This window comes from Abramis brama, assembly GCF_963993115.1.
Source record: "Abramis brama genome assembly, chromosome: 2".
Classification (NCBI taxonomy): domain Eukaryota; kingdom Metazoa; phylum Chordata; class Actinopteri; order Cypriniformes; family Leuciscidae; genus Abramis; species Abramis brama.
The window spans coordinates 13,478,668-13,495,630 of NC_139964.1; the positions used below are offsets into that span (position 1 = coordinate 13,478,668).

General features: G+C 39.9%; 3 protein-coding genes across 4 annotated transcripts in view; all 3 read left to right on the forward strand.

Annotated features, from left to right (window-relative positions):
• LOC311077723 (uncharacterized protein) overlaps positions 1-3,640 on the forward strand; it is a 118,210-nt gene extending 114,570 nt beyond the window's left edge. Inside the window, exons 5-7 of the mRNA XM_084106335.1 lie at positions 2,173-2,289; positions 2,373-2,407; positions 2,528-3,640. Coding sequence (XP_083962461.1) covers positions 2,173-2,289; positions 2,373-2,407; positions 2,528-2,926 — 551 coding nt within the window. The 3' untranslated portion in view covers positions 2,927-3,640. The remainder of the gene's footprint in view (positions 1-2,172; positions 2,290-2,372; positions 2,408-2,527) is intronic.
• Positions 3,641-9,768: 6,128 nt separating this feature from the next.
• On the forward strand, positions 9,769-12,056 carry LOC311077733 (uncharacterized protein). The gene is made up of 6 exons (XM_084106350.1): positions 9,769-9,888; positions 10,064-10,390; positions 10,806-10,883; positions 11,180-11,284; positions 11,368-11,402; positions 11,525-12,056. Exons 1-6 carry the CDS (start codon positions 9,849-9,851, stop codon positions 11,894-11,896), a joined length of 957 nt encoding a protein of 318 aa, XP_083962476.1. The 5' UTR covers positions 9,769-9,848; the 3' UTR covers positions 11,897-12,056.
• A 3,289-nt stretch (positions 12,057-15,345) lies between these two features.
• The window catches only part of LOC311077729 (uncharacterized protein), a 136,855-nt gene continuing 135,237 nt past the window's right edge, over positions 15,346-16,963 (forward strand). Inside the window, exons 1-4 of one of the 2 annotated variants that reach the window (XM_084106342.1) lie at positions 15,346-15,476; positions 15,652-15,975; positions 16,378-16,464; positions 16,742-16,819. In XM_084106342.1, the coding sequence (XP_083962468.1) occupies positions 15,437-15,476; positions 15,652-15,975; positions 16,378-16,464; positions 16,742-16,819 (529 nt within the window). In that variant the 5' untranslated portion in view covers positions 15,346-15,436. The remainder of the gene's footprint in view (positions 15,477-15,651; positions 15,976-16,377; positions 16,465-16,741; positions 16,820-16,963) is intronic. The other variant, XM_084106343.1, reaches the window with a different exon arrangement.

Consider the following 16,963-nt stretch of genomic DNA (forward strand, 5'->3'; position numbering starts at 1 on the left):
TCAACCGTAAAGAGAAGTGTTTTCTTCTGAAGAGTTGAGGTTTACCATTGCAGTTTCACTTCAGTTACACAATATAACTGTATATTTACAATATTACAATATTCCTAATGGTACAATAATCTAAGGAATTTATTAGTTATTAGAATGTTATTGTCACAGGTCGGGATGGGCCAAGCCGGACTGCGCCCACCCCTGAACCAGGACCACCCTGAGGAGCGTGTCAGAGACGAGACGGAGACAGAATTTAAAGGGATAACAGTTCTTTTTATTAAAGTTAAAAGTAATTTGAATAACCTAAACTAAAATTTTCCTTTCTTCTTCTTCCCAGGGATCGAGGCGATGCAGTGGTCTCCGGGGCCCACTCCCACGCCGGTACAGGATTCACAGTGGCCTGTGATGGACCGATGGGTTTCCACAAGTGAGTATGCGGTCGGGGCTGTTCCTCTTCCCTCACTGATGCAGGGTTCACAGGGACCTACGACGGGCAGGTGAATTTCCACAGGTGAGTAGACGGTCAAGGCCTTTCCTCTTCCCGCGCCGATGTAGGGTTCACAATGGTATGCGATGGACAGGTGAGTTTCCACAAGTGAGTAGATGGTCAGGGCTCTTCCTCTTCTCACACCGGTGTGCAGTTTACAGTGGCCTGCAAGGGACAGGGACGAACGGAATGGCGACTTCAAGCAGCGTGCGCAGTTCTCACATTCACTCTCTTGAGATGTCCCCTTTCCACTATGTGGACAGAGTGTGTTGCAGGAAGATGGGCACTTCACACGAGACAGGTGGGCTCTGGAGCTGCAGCAGACCTGAAGTCAACAGGCGGAACAGAGCTTCTTCAGACAGATGGATTATGGGGCGGCAGCAGACTCGAGTCGCAGGCTGAGCGAAGCTTATGTGTTGCAGGGGACAGATAACTTCACACCATGCAGACGGACTTGGGGTTGTAGCAGACTGAAGTCGCAGGCTGGGCGGAGTGTCTCTAGGACAGACAGAATCACTTTAACAGCAGTATACAGTGCTCACGGGTGTTGCAGGGGACAGATAACTTCACACCATGCAGATGGACTTGGGGTTGTAGCAGACTGAAGTCGCAGGCTGGGCGGAGTTTCTCTAGGACAGACAGAATCACTTTAACAGCAGTATACAGTGCTCACGTGTGTTGCAGGGGACAGATAACTTCACACCATGCAGATGGACTTGGGGTTGTAACGGACTGAAGTCGCAGGCTGGGCGGAGTTTCTCTAGGACAGACAGAATCAACTTCAACAGCAGTATACAGTGCTCACGTGTGTTGCAGGGGACGGATAACTTCACACCAGGCAGATGGACTTGGGGTTATAGCAGACTCGAAGTCGCAGGCTGGCGGAGTTTCTCTAGGGCAGACAGAATCAACTTCAACAGCAAGTTAGTTTGACTCACGGATGCTGTTCCTTCTAGTCCTCAACAGATGGGGCCGATCGACATTATCAAGCTCCAGTTACTGACAGTAGACCAGCACCAGAGGCCTCCGTGCCACAAGCAACGAGCTGCAATGTTGGGAAAAAGGGTGTCTCGGGGCTTTCCTCCACAGACATAGACAGGATTCACATCACCGTTCCAATACGGGGGAAGAGGATAGGAGATCGCACATTAATCAGTGTAATTCACTCAGTGACGTTTAGATAGCACAATCAAAACACTCCAATCCACCTTAAATTCAGTGTTGAAACATGTAGGTAAGAGATCCAATGGTACGATTACTTATCTCTCTCCCTTCCAGGCGAACGGGGTATTTTCACAACTCTTTCACACTCCTCGAATCCCATCCAACACACTTGCCCCTGCACACTACAATTCTTCTCTGCAACACTCAAATGGAACGACATCTCACGGGGGAGAACCACACAACAGTCTCTCTTCGCTGGCTTTTTATATCCTTCTCAATGCCCACATGGCTTCGTCATGGCTCTAGATTAATTCCCCACACCTGATGTCGATTTCCTCATCCCGGTTGACAAGGCAACAGATACATCTTTACACGGGGGGGTGGTGCGTCCTTGTTATTATACCGGAGGGAACACAATTGCGGCGAACTTTAGTTCCGCCCTCTCATTTGTCACACCGTGACATTATTGTTGATTTTCCAGTATAATCAGAATCAGTTTGTGTTTCATCATGTAAATATCATGTGTTTAGCGTTGCCTTCAGATCTGGCTTCTGTTGCTGGCGGTCTGGGTTCGGTTCTGCTGGTTCTGACTCTGTGTTCTGGAACCTTCATCATCCTGAAGAAGAGGAAGAGGAAATCTGGGACAGGTAACAGTTTGTTTGTGATTATAAAGTCCTGTTTTTAGGGTTGAAATTGATTTGTCCTTTTTCTCTATTCATGCTCCATTCAGCTTTATTTCAGCAAAACGTGCAGCACAATACAGAGGTGAGTGTTCAAATATTTACCCGTAGAAGATCAGACATGTTAAATGATTGTTTATTGATCAACAAAAAGATGATAATCTATGTTAACTATTCAATTATTGATGTATGTGTTGTTTTTCAGACTGACCGCATGTATGAAGAGATTCCAAACAGTGATGTCGCCATGGTAACATCTTCCTCCAATCAGACGCCTGCATCCTCATCCAATCAGACACCTGCATCCTCATCCAATCAGACGCCTGCATCTTCATCCAATCAGACGCCTGCATCACACCTCAACAACTGCACAGATGTCTGTCCTGTTTACGCCACAGTAACCAATCGGCAGCCTGATTCAAACCCCAGACACACCCACTCGACCAATCAGGTGACAGATACAGCCGGTGATTATTATGCCAATATAAAGTCTCCTAAAGCAACACAGGACAGCGGGACAGAACTGATCTACGTAACAGCAACACATCCACAAAACATCTCAACAAACGAGGGTCCGATATATTCAGTGATCATCCATAAATGAAAAAGACTGTCCACAGACATTGTGTCATGAATCAAGCCTCTGTGGTTCCTCCTACTCGCCTCCAGAGGGCTCCCTCTCCTGAATATTGACATTATCCATTTAAACTCCATTCCCCATGACCCGTGCCTGGCACTGGTTATCTGCACACCTGCCGCTCATCATTCGGACTATTTATTCAGTCTCTCTCCACTCCATCATTGCGAAGTCTTGACGTTTCTGAGCGTTTTCCCTGTTTCCATTGTTTCCTCGTTATTGACCCTGGACTGTTTTCACCGGATCGACCCTTTGCTTATTGCCTTTGTGACTCTGCTTGGTTTGCCTGGATACTCGCTACTCTGTTTGCTGCCTGCCCTGAAACTCTGCCTGCCTTTGCATTATTAATAACAGTAACATACTGTAAAGATTACATTGAAGAACTGTAAATTCACAGTACAGTTACAGTACTCTTGTACATTTACAGGATTTACAACCAAAATTGGCAGTAAGTTGCTGTAAATTTTACAGCAATTTTTTACCGTGTCCGTTTGTGTTCAGCCTTGGATATCTCTTTTGCTGGTGTTTGATCCCTGCCTGTTTGTTCTACGTTTACTGCTGATAATATATATATATTTTTTACTGTTATCAGTTTATAAAGTGTATATACTAACCAGAAATGTTACTAACAACTTAAAAAAATAATGTAAATAAAATGTAAAAATGACACAAAATTCAGTATTCTTTGGTACACCTCATCTACAGTTCAATAAAGCTATTAAAAATGTAAAATACAGCAGCAAGCAGCGATTATGAGGCAATTCACACAAGAGGCAACATTAAGAAAGCAGAGAATCAGAGCAATGATGAAGTTTAAGTGCAAAAGGCAGTAGCTCTGACAAGATATTGTATAAAACACTACACAGCTCTTTATATCTTCTCAGGCTCCTTCAGGACATGATCACACAAACCAAGTTTCGTAATAATATCCTATTGAGTTCATAAAATACATAATGTTACTACAAAATAGTAAATGGCCAACATGGGAAAGTTGGGTGTCATTCAGCTTGATATTAAACTATTGAAGGTCAAACTATTTATAGGCTAAAATATAAATTTTCCATTATCCGCCAACACTAGGTGGCGCTGTGCCGAAACTCCTCACGTTCCCTCAGGGTAAGATGGCTGTAGAGGTGCAGGTTTGATATCAGTTTGTTGGCCAAATCTTGGAAGCGAGTTGCATTTTAGCACTTCTGGTTTCATCATCCCGAAGTCAATGGGTTTTTGAAATGGGTTTTGGTTAAATGGCTGAAATAAGGTCTGTGGTGAACACAAGCTCAAGACACGCTTTATTCTACGACATAAAATACATCAGTATTTCCCCACTCGTGATTTATTGAAGCTGTTAAATGTCTTGGAAAAAGGCGGTTGCTAACAAGTGTCTAAATGTGACGACAGAGTCAGTCGAGGAGATTAAACGTCATCAGCCGAACATGTAAACTCAGTGCGCTTTTACTTTCTCAGTTTCTAGATCAAAACTGAAAGAGTTTTCTGAAGTTTAGTGATGGTGACGTTGAAGTCATGTGACTGTGATGTAGTTCGCTTATAGCCTACCTTTAGCTTTTCACTTCTGGCGACTGCATTTAGGCTTCAATATTCATAAAAGTTGTGTTCATCTGAAACATGTGTGTATCATAAACTTTTGTCGTTGTTTTTTTGCGATTATCCAGAAGCCTATGGGAAAATCCTATTGTGTTTTTGTCGAGGGAATCAGTGTGATGTGAACTGCCTGCTGGACTACAAGTGTAAGACTCTTCTTTCCTATGACGATGAACACAGGAAGAGAACTGATACTTGAGAAGTTGTTATATATTTTAAAGGTGCCATAGAATTTGAAATTGAATTTATCTTGGCATAGTTAAATAACAAGAGTTCAGTACATGGACATGACATACAGTGAGTCTCAAACACCATTGTTTTCTCCTTATTTAAATCTCGTTTTTGAAAAACACCCCTGAAAAATAGGCGAATATCCACATAACACCGACCGTGACGCAACAGTCGGGATCATTAATATGTACGCCTCCAAAAATTTGCATATGCCAGCCCATGATCAAGCCCAGGCGGAACTGCGCAGCCGAATCATCGTCCGAATCATTTTTCCTCGAGAGACATCATAGCTTGCAAACGAGCGAAGCATGGCAGTCGCTCAGTGTTTGGATGTACAAATGAACACAAAGGTATTTTTTTAGTTCCTTCATCCGAGCCTCTGAAGAAACAGTGGGTTATGTGAATGTCTGATGTGTAATTGTTCAAGTTCAGACAGATAATCTTTCTCTCAAAGTCGTTCAATACTGTTTATGCATCAGTAAATCAAGCCAGTGACTAAACGATCAACTTCACGTCGTTCCTCTTAGTAGGATGAAAATAATCTTACATAAACTATGATTAATATACAGATAGCGATCAAAGAACAATCCCTTTCCAGTCGCCCAAGCTGTCAATCACACAGCGCGAGTTTATCTGGACACTTGCCAAAACTCGTTATGAAATCAATGACGCTGTTACACTGCACAACGAAGCTCTTACTGTACTTACCTCATGTTTGCATTGGTGAAATCATTAGTGAGAGTGCAGAAACTGCATTGCAATGATAAGATCTTCATTCACGTGATCAACAGGCTTACACTGAAGTTTCACAGCAGCCAATCACAGCAGTGGGCGTTTACACTGAAGTCTCACAGCAGCCAATCACAGCAGTGGGCGTTTACACTGAAGTCTCACAGCAGCCAATCACAGCAGTGGGCGTTTACACTGAAGTCTCACAGCAGACACGTCCCTTCAAACAGAGGCTGCGTTCGAAACCGCATACTCAATGAGTAGGTACTTAATTTCAATAAGTAGGCTACTTAACGAGCGCTAAAAGAGTAGGTACTTTATAGCCAGATCTCGTTAAGTATGAATGCGAGCCGGACATCTGCCATGTTGACGTTATCATGTGACCTACGACGCGTTATCACAAGCGCAACAACTTAAAGATTTGAACGACACGTTTAAATATCTATCTTTAAATATCTTGATATTGATTAAACTTGCTCATTTTGTGGTCTTTTTGAAGAAACTGCTGCCCATTTATTTTGTGAATACATTTAGGGTTGATTTAAGTTCTTATATTTAACCCTACTAATGTGACCCACCGTTTTATCCTTAACGATATTATTTATTTTTTATTACGAAATCCCAAAATTGTCATCTCTTGTATATGTTGTTAATTTCTTTATTTCATATCCAAACATTTTCATCCACAAGAAAAAGTGGCTTACTGCTTTATGTTTTCCTGTTTATCTTGTTGAATTTAACTCTCGTTTCATCCCTCAGGCTTATAAATAACAAAAAATGCATTTTTTTTTAAATGTATTATAATGAATTATTTAAGAAAATATATATTAAGATATTCAACCTTGTAGGTTATTTTTTCCTGTGTATAAAATATCATATTATGTATGCAAACCCATGATATATATACACGGTATACCTCATAACATCAGTAACTTGACAGCCCTACCTAGAATGGGTTTCCTCAGCGTTTGTAATGTCTGCACAAAGGGCTGCTGTGTGAAGATTCGCCTTTGGAGAAAACTGTTGATTTTATACTCGAAAAACTTAAGTATCATTATTAAAAATTAATATTACCCCAGAATGAATTGCATTGCTATCCCACCCCAAAACATACAATAATAACAATGATAAATGCTGACCAATACGTAATTATATTACTTTTTACTGAAAATGATATAATTCAATAAAACAAACTAAATGTAATGTATGTCATATGAAATAGCTATGCATGAATACACTCAGAATAGATATAGATGTGTATATAGTGAACATATCTACATTTTCATTCAAACAACAAATAAAGCATTAATTAAATAATTGTATTTTATTTACTGACAACGAGAAATATTAATAAATTAGTAAAAGAATGAATCAAAGTCACCATCACACAATAAACAAATGCATATACAAGTCAACACATGAAACAAAGCTTTATTCAAACTACAATCATGTATGTAGGCTAGAGGCGCTGAACCCCACATCCTTCTGCCATCTCAACACAGCGGTTCCCATTCTGCGGCTTTATTCTGATGAATCAGCTGACCGCCAGAGGTGAGCCGTTCCTTCGTGCCGGAGGTTGTTGCGTGATGTGTTGTGCTTCACAATCTGAGGCAATAAGGGCAGGTGGAGTGATGGAGGGTCTCGTAAGGGCAGGTGGAGTGATGGAGGGTCTCGTGAGGGCAGGTGGAGTGATGGAGGGTCTCGTAAGGACAGGTAGAGTGATGGAGGGTCTCGTAAGGGCAGGTGGAGTGATGGAGGGTCTCGTGAGGGCAGGTGGAGTGATGGAGGGTCTCGTAAGGGCAGATGGAGTGATGGAGGGTCTCGTAAGGGCTGGTGGAGTGATGGAGGGTCTCGTAAGGGCCGGTGGAGTGATGGAGGGTCTCGTAAGGGCAGGTGGAGTGATGGAGGGTCTCGTAAGGGCAGGTGGACTGATGGAGGGTCTCGTAAGGGCAGGTGGAGTGATGGAGGGTCTCGTGAGGGCAGGTGGAGTGATGGAGGGTCTCGTAAGGGCAGGTGGACTGATGGAGGGTCTCGTGATGGAGGGTCTCGTAAGGGCAGGTGGAGTGATGGAGGGTCTCGTAAGGGCCGGTGGAGTGATGGAGGGTCCGTAAGGGCAGATGGAGTGATGGAGGGTCCGTAAGGGCTGGTGGAGTGATGGAGGGTCTCGTAAGGGCTGGTGGAGTGATGGAGGGTCTCGTAAGGGCCGGTGGAGTGATGGAGGGTCTCGTAAGGGCAGGTGGAGTGATTGAGGGTCTCGTAAGGGCAGATGGAGTGATGGAGGGTCTCGTAAGGGCAGATGGAGTGATGGAGGGTCCGTAAGGGCAGGTGGAGTGATGGAGGGTCCGTAAGGGCTGGTGGAGTGATGGAGGGTCTCGTAAGGGCAGGTGGAGTGATGGAGGGTCTCGTAAGGGCAGGTGGAGTGATGGTGGGTCTCGTAAGGGCAGGTGGAGTGATGGAGGGTCTCGTAAGGGCAGGTGGAGTGATGGTGGGTCTCGTAAGGGCAGGTGGAGTGATGGAGGGTCTCGTAAGGGCAGGTGGAGTGATGGCCTCCTCATCCTCAGTGCTCACACCAGTCTGCTGACATTTCAGATCCTACAAAATGCACAAACATAACACAAAAGCAGTCATTTTAACAGCACAATGTCATTTGATTTCAGTATTATTTAGAAGACAAAACGCTTTTTTCCAAAAATGCCAACATCATCTTTCCTTGCAGGTCCTGCTCTACCACAAAAGCTGTGCAGCAAATGCACAGAAATCAAGAATCAGAAAAGTGCTGTAATAGCTCTGTTTGACATTACAATAATTAAAATAAACTACAACTTAATATTTAAATAGTTGTTGTTATTTATTTCTGTAGTGTCACTCAAAGCCTTTGATGGCAGCATTCAGCTTCATGAGCCACTCTCCACCGGATAAACACACATCTGTTCATCTGTCCCTGTCCACATCATCCAGACAAGATTCACGTTACCTCTGTGATTTATGAACTCAACACTACATTTACATTTTGAGGTTGTTTTAACTCTTTATCCAACATAAATGTTCCTCATTTTATCAACTACTAATGGACAAATAAAATAGATAACTTATGTTTAGTTACTTTATAGATTTGTTCTACATAATAGCACACATACATCACTGAGATGATTTTCTTGCCAGATATTAAATAGACATTTAGTAATTATATTTAAGATGTATACGGTTTAAAATGTATGCAAATCCACTTTGGAGACGTGTGTGTCCTTACTGGAGCTCGTCTGTTAGCTATACATAATAAAATGTGATTTACAGCAAAATCACAAATTTACCATAGCGTCTTTACACCTTAAACAATTCAACAGTTTACTGTACAGTAGTTCAACACATGCGATCATTTGATTTGTAATACTCACATTTGAAAACAGTCTCGTCCGTCATCCTTTCCGTCATGTTCGAGTATGACACATATCCTTCTTCTTCTTCTTTTTTATGACGTACTGTAACCTCTTGCGTGGCCTCCTGGGATAGAAGAGTATCCATCGGTTGAGCACTCAAAAATCTGGGCGAAAGCCGTAAGCCATCCGGGAACTTCTCGGCTACTCTTTAATGAATACTGATGTTTCGAACGTACTGCTTCCTTCACGTACTGTTTTCGCCTACTATATAGCAGGAAAGTAGCCATATTCGAACGCACTTAAGTCCGAATCTCGCGGTAATTAGTACGTCACCCAGGTAATTCTCGCCTACTTTTTTGGATTCGTACATACTTTTTCGCTCGCCTACTCTTTTTCCCATACTAAATAGTAGGGAAGTATGCAGTTTCGATCGCAGCCCTAGTGTTCAAATCAAAGGCTAAAATCAGGCTAGGAAAAATGCCTTTTATTTCTAAATTATAACAAAGTTTGATCTAAAAAACATACTAACATAAGGGCACCCCAGGAAACATTCTAAAATAATAAAATAATCCATGTAATGGCACCTTTAATATTTTATTTTGATCTCATCATTTATATTTAATATACCCTATAAGAGTTGTTCACTGGAACGCTGTGTGAAACACTCATATTTTACACACTGTGTAAATGTCACAGATCCTCATTCCCTCTTATAATGAAGTGGATCATCTCTTCCTCACAGACTAAAACACTGCTTATATATTTAATAAAGTTTGGTGAATCATCACTGATGTCCTGTAGAGCTGGATGTGGTTACAGAGACAGAAGGGGAAGGAAATATATATTTAAGTTGCTGACACACATTGTTCACTCAGTACGGAAGAGAACGACAGTAACGTTTGTCACACAGAATTTGGTCTTTTATTTAAGCGAAACGCTTGTCAAATTTCATCATGTTGGACGTCCTGCTGCTCTTTTCCAGCATCTGTACAGGTGAGTTTGAGACTCTCAGCTCTTTTACACAGAGTTTGACATCTTCTCTTGTTTTTCCTCTGTTATCACATGATCATCAGACTCATATGGATGATATTTGTAAGTTATTATTCTGGCCTGCTTATGTCTCTTGCTCACACATAACAGCTCTATATAATGATATTTGTGTTCTCAGCTGTTGTTGTTGGAGCTCTACAGACAATTACTGGATACAGAGGAGAGAGAGTTGACATCAGATGCTCATATGAATCTGGATATGAATCAAATTCAAAGTATTTTTGTAAAGGGCAGTGTCCCATCATTGGAAATAGAATCATCATGGTTGAATCAGGATCTCCAGCTAAAGACGAGAGATTCTCTCTGACTGACGACACGACGGCCAGAGTTTTCACCGTCACCATCACTGATCTGAGAACAGCAGATGAAGGCCAATACTGGTGTGCTGTGAAGAGGGCTTATAATACTGATATCTATTCAGAGATTATGTTGCTGGTTAAAGAAGGTAAGTGATTACATTTGTTAATAGCAGAAATGAACTGCATGGAAACAAGCTGAGAGTGAGAGATCAAGTCATTAATCTTGTACAACCCCAGATCCAGAAAAGTTGGATAATTTTGTAAAATGCAATACAAATGAAGAATCTGTGATTTGTTAATTATGTTTTAACTTTATTTTACTGACAAAAGTACAAAGAAAACATTTCATGTTTTGGTCACACTTCATATTAGGGTCCAATTGAAATTCTTTAGAATGAACATTAAAATGTTTTCAGTTGAAAGTAATCAGTGTAAATCAATAAACGTTTGTTCATATTCACATGATGTGAATGGTTTGTGTGTGAATGTAGATCTTTAGAGTTTATATGTGTTCATGTTCTCACTGCATGATTCACAGTCACTGGTGTTTCTCTCTGTCAGCGACTCATCAAATAGAAACTGAAACAACAAGAACAACAACAGGAAATACTACAGTTCAACTCTATCAGACAAACACTAGTAAGAACACAAACTACACTTCCCATAATGCAACTCTGATCACATGATCACTCTTTGAAAGGAAATTGCTTTGAACATTGTACTGGTTTGGTTAACTTGCTTTGACATAAACCACAGACAGAAGCGTTTCATTCTGAAAAGTTGAGGTTTACCATTGCAGTTTCACTTCAGTTACACAATATAATATTCTATTTTACTTTAATACAAATTATTTATATAAATGATAAGAATGTTATTGTTCACTTAACAGTAATATCAGAATCAGCATTGTGTTTTATACAATATAATATGTTCAGATCTGGCTTCTGTTGCTGGTGGTCTGGGTTCGGTTCTGCTGGTTCTGACTCTGTGTTCTGGAGCCTTCATCATCCTGAAGAAGAGGAAGAGGAAATCTGGGACAGGTAACAGTTTGTTTGTGATTATTATTGTTATTATTTAGTTTTATTTTAGTGTGTAAATTGACTGACTCTCTATTTTCATGCAGCTTTATTTCAGCAAAACATGCAGCACAATACAGAGGTGAGTGTTCAAATCTTTACCTGTAGAAGATCAGACATACATGTTAAATGATTGTTTATTGATCAACAGAGAGAATTATCTACATAAACTATTCAATTATTGATGTATGTGTTGTTTTTCAGACTGAACGCATGTATGAGGAGATTCCAAACACAGACGTCACCGTGGTAACATCTTCATCCAATCAGACGCCTGCATCTTCATCCAATCAGACGCCTGCATCACACCTCAACAACTGTACAGAAGTCTCTACTGTTTACGCCACAGTAACCAATCAGCAGCCTGATTCAAACCCCAGTCACACCCACTCAACCAATCAGGTGACAGATACAGCCGGTGATTATTATGCCAATATAAAGTCTCCTGAAGCAGCACAGGACAGCAGGACAGAACTGATCTACGTAACAGCAACACATCCACAAAACATCTCAACACATCCACAAAACATCTCAACAAACGAGGGTCCGATATATTCAGTGATCAACCATAAATGAAAAAGACTCTCAAAATTTGGTAAAATCTACATTGTTAAAATTATTCAATCTTTTGTCACACTTTTATGTACAAAACACAGTTTATAAAGTGTATAATGTATAAATAAAGTTAATGTATAACTTAATATATAACAAACAATAAAGAACAAAACATTGTTTGAATGGCTGTCAATGGAGAAAGATGCTGTTGAAGCCGTATAGTGTAGTTTCAACATCTACCAGCAGGGGTTAATGGGTTAATATGACATCTACCAGCAGGGGTTAATGGGGTTAATATGACATCTACCAGCAGGGGTTAATGGGGTTCATATGACATCTACCAGCAGGGGTTAATGGAGTTCATATGACATCTACCAGCAGGGGTTAATGGGGTTCATATGGGGTTAATATGACATCTACCAGCAGGGGTTAATGGGGTTCATATGACATCTACCAGCAGGGGTTAATGGGTTCATATGACATCTACCAGCAGGGGTTAATGGGGTTCATATGACATCTACCAGCAGGGGTTAATGGGGTTCATATGACATCTACCAGCAGGGGTTAATGGAGTTAATATGACATCTACCAGCAGGGGTTAATGGGGTTCATATGACATCTACCAGCAGGGGTTAATGGGGTTCATATGACATCTACCAGCAGGGGTTAATGGGTTCATATGACATCTACCAGCAGGGGTTAATGGGGTTCATATGACATCTACCAGCAGGGGTTAATGGGGTTCATATGACATCTACCAGCAGGGGTTAATGGGTTCTTGCTACTAAACCTCAACAACTTGTCAAGAACAATATAGATTTGATTAGATTTTGATTGAGAATTTAAAGGGGTGGTAAAATGCCCTTTGCGTATTTGAGTATTTGATATCCCCAGAGTGTGTATGTGAAGCTCAAAATACCCCACAGATATTTTTTATATAGCATGTTAAAATTGCCACTTTTTGAGGGTGAGCAAAAACGCACCGTTTTTGTGTCTGTCCCTTTAAGAGGGCGGAGCTTTGATTACCTCCCCACACAGACATGCACTGAAAATTTCTAAAACTTTTAGCCTTTTATGTTCAAACCGGAGTCAGACAATGATGGAGAGACTCAAGAAGAAGTGACAACATGTAGAAGCAACAGGACATTTCTGAATGGTTAGTTGATGAATGTATGCAGCTTATGCGTAGTTATCTTCTAGTCATTGATTAGCATATTCTGTCTTGATAATCTATAAATCATGTCCCGAGGGGGCGGGGTTTATGTAAATTCTAGGGTTAGTGATGTCACTAACCCGGGAGGAATGTTGTGTAGTCCCTGCCAGCCGTTTGTTGTAGTCCTTAAAAAGCAATTTCTTTAAAAGGAAATATCTCCCTTTGCTTTGAACTTTGAGCATTGTAACTTTGCAGATGTTGTTTATGCTCAAACAGCAACATTACACACTAACTAAAGTTAGAAAAGTGAAATCATAATCAACCATCCCTTTAAATGACTTATAATTGTGTTGTAAGATTAGTGGAGATGCTGTACATGTAATAGATTTACAACAAAAGCTTTTTTTCTAAAATACAATTACACACCTAAAGGAATGGAAAGGTCAGTGTGTCTTTCATACTTGCACTTAGTCTGTCGTATCAGTCATTATGAAGTGAGTTACTACAGACTGGAGTTACTGATGACTCTTTTAGGTGCTTCAGAGTCGATTCTTTCTTTTGGGAGACAGTAACTTATTTATCGTGCACTTTCGACTTCAGATCTTTGCAGACCGTTTACATTCACCGACAGCTCTATTACACACTGCATGAGAGGAATATTCGAACAAGCATAATAGAGGCACTTTAACTAATTAACTGAAGTTTCCTGTGACTGTCGATCAAAGACACTGGACGTCACTGTAATCCAGAGGACAAGGACACAGAAACAACAGTGGTTTACATCAGCTGTGTTTCCTCAACCAACACCACAACACAAATGAGCTAATTTTAACTAATAAGCCTATTATATAATAAACGTTCATAAACATATTAAGAACCACGAGAAATCTTCATCCTTCTCATAATGTTCATTGTTGTACTGAAATTGGGTCCTCACCAATCTCGTTTTGTCTTTTCTATTCATAATTCAGAAAGACCAGATTCATTATGACTTGACTTGGTCTTGTTAAATGTAATTATCAGTCCTGTAGCAGTGTTATATTTGATCCTGATATGTTTACAGCTGACATACAGAAATATTGATCATAGAAATAAGGTAAATGTATTCAATGTTTAAAGCTGAATCTTCATGTTTATATTCTTTAGTGTAATGGACACATTTCACCATGTTATTCTGAATTGCAAGTAAGCATACATTTTGTTTCATTATTATTATTTTGTATGTCTGTAGTTATTAATATGTATATGGATTTGTCTGGTTAGTTTCATCTGTTCGCTCCTGCTGGCTGATGTTGTAACTACAATAATCTGCAGCCAAAGAGTGTACTTCTCCATTCATGACCATTTAAAGAAGCTGCATATTCTGATAAATCATTGAAAACAACGTATAAATGCCACAGATTTTTGGAGGATCTTTAAAACGACTGCTATTGAGATGCTTTAACTAATGAATAACTTTATCATTATAATACTAGGAGGCCTTTAGCTTCAGTTAAACATGTGATGTCTTCGGCTCACACTTGCCAAACAGGAAGTGAAACTACAGCCACAGGAAGAGCTTTGAGGCTTCAGCTAAACACACTACATTTCCCACAATGCAACTTTTCTCAGAGCTTATATGATGGAGAAACAGTGTTTGGCAACGATTGTTTCCTTAAAATGTTTTACTTTTTTTTTTCATAAGCGCTTAACATGTAATTAACATGTTTTGAAATTGGTGTATAAGAAAAAAAAAAAAAAAAGTATGCTTGTGACTATTATGATTATTCTTTTATGGTTATTTTGCAGGATTAATCCTTTCAAATATATTATTCTTGTATTAATTAATTTATGAATAATCTTTTTTGTCTATTGTATCTTTTGATATAATATACTCATATATCCTATTCAAACCAGACCTCCGCTCTGACAGAGTACATGTCTACATTCTGCTGTCACTTCTCTAAAAAGTGAGACATGTTCCCCTGCAAAGTCTGGTATCTGGTGTAATATTCGCTGTCGCATGAGTTTAGCAGAAAGTCCAGACATTATGAAAATACTTATTTGGCTCTCGCTGCTTCTATAGTGTTAAAACCACAATGTTTAGCTACGCTTGCAGAATATAAAACCAAGAGGCCAGAGCTGATTCTTAGAACATTTATCTTTGACATGATTAAAATACTCTTCCTGATCTGATCTGAACTTTGGTATAAATATTGGCACAGCTCATGCATTGCTCTCTCTCTATCTCTCTCTCTCTCTCTCTCTCTCTCTCTCTCTCTCTCGCTTCTTTATTCTTTGACCTATAGCTCATTTATAGTGAAACATCACATATGAGCTCTTTCACTCAGTACGGAAGAGAACGACAGTAACGTTTGTCACACAGAATTTGGTCTTTTATTTAAGCGAAACGCTTGTCAAATTTCATCATGTTGGACGTCCTGCTGCTCTTTTCCAGCATCTGTACAGGTGAGTTTGAGACTCTCAGCTCTTTTACACAGAGTTTGACATCTTCTCTTGTTTTTCCTCTGTTATCACATGATCATCAGACTCATATGGATGATATTTGTCAGTTATTATTCTGGCCTGCTTATGTCTCTTGCTCACACATAACAGCTCTATATAATGATATTTGTGTTTTCAGCTGTTGTTGTTGGAGCTCCACAGACAATTACTGGATACAGAGGAGAGAGAGTTGACATCAGATGCTCATATGAATCTGGATATGAATCACATTCAAAGTATTTTTGTAAAGGGGAGTGTCCCATCATTGGAAATAAAAACATCATGGTTAAATCAGGATCTCCAGCTAAAGACGAGAGATTCTCTCTGACTGACGACACGACGGCCAGAGTTTTCACCGTCACCATCACTGATCTGAGAACAGAGGATGGAGGCCAATACTGGTGTGGTGTGAGGAGGATTATTTTTGATGACTATTCAGAGATTGTGTTGCTGGTTAAAGAAGGTAAGTGATTACATTTGTTAATAGCAGAAATGAACTGCATGGAAACAAGCTGAGAGTGAGAGATCAAGTCATTAATATTGTACAACCCCAAATCCAGGAAAGTTGGATAATTTTGTAAAATGCAATACAAATGAAGAATCTGTGATTTGTTAATTATGTTTTAACTTTATTTTACTGACAAAAGTACAAAGAAAAGATTTCCCATGTTTTGGTCACACTTTATATTAGGGTCCAATTGTCACTATAACTATGACTTGGTAGTGCGTTAAAGTGACTTTACTGGATTTCTTTGGCACAACAAGAAACAGAGTGATTAAAACAGAGATTGAATGAAATATTGTATGTATTTTAAATGAACTTCAATGTCAGTGTTTTAAGTTGATCTTTCCTGTGACCCTTCAGGTAAAAAGACCACTGAAGTTTCAACCATCAGCCCTTCTTCAAAAACACCGTCATCTTTCAGTACAACAGAACTGAGTCCACAATCAGGTCAGTTCCTCTGTCTGTCGCTCTTTATGACTCTTATTTCTTCAATATTGTGCTTCTAAATGTACTTGAAGTCATAAATATATATTAGATGATTCCTTTGAGATTAAATGTGTTAAAGTTGTTGAAGACTGAAGGTTCAGTCCTCAGATGTTTGCTCCCGGTTATTAAAAATGACACATGATGTGAATGGTTTGTGTGTGAATGTAGAGCTTTAGAGTTTATATGTGTTCATGTTCTCACTGCATGATTCACAGTCACTGGTGTTTCTCTCTGTCAGCGACTCATCAAACAGAAACTGAAACAACAAGAACAACAACAGGAAATACTACAGTTCAACTCTATCAGACAAACACTTGTAAGAAGACAAACTACACTACCCATAATGCAACTCTCTGATCACATGATCACTCTTTGAAAGGAAATTGCTTTGAACATTTGTAGAGGCACGTACTCGTGTGGTTAACTTGCTTTGACATCAACCACAGACAGAAGCGTTTCC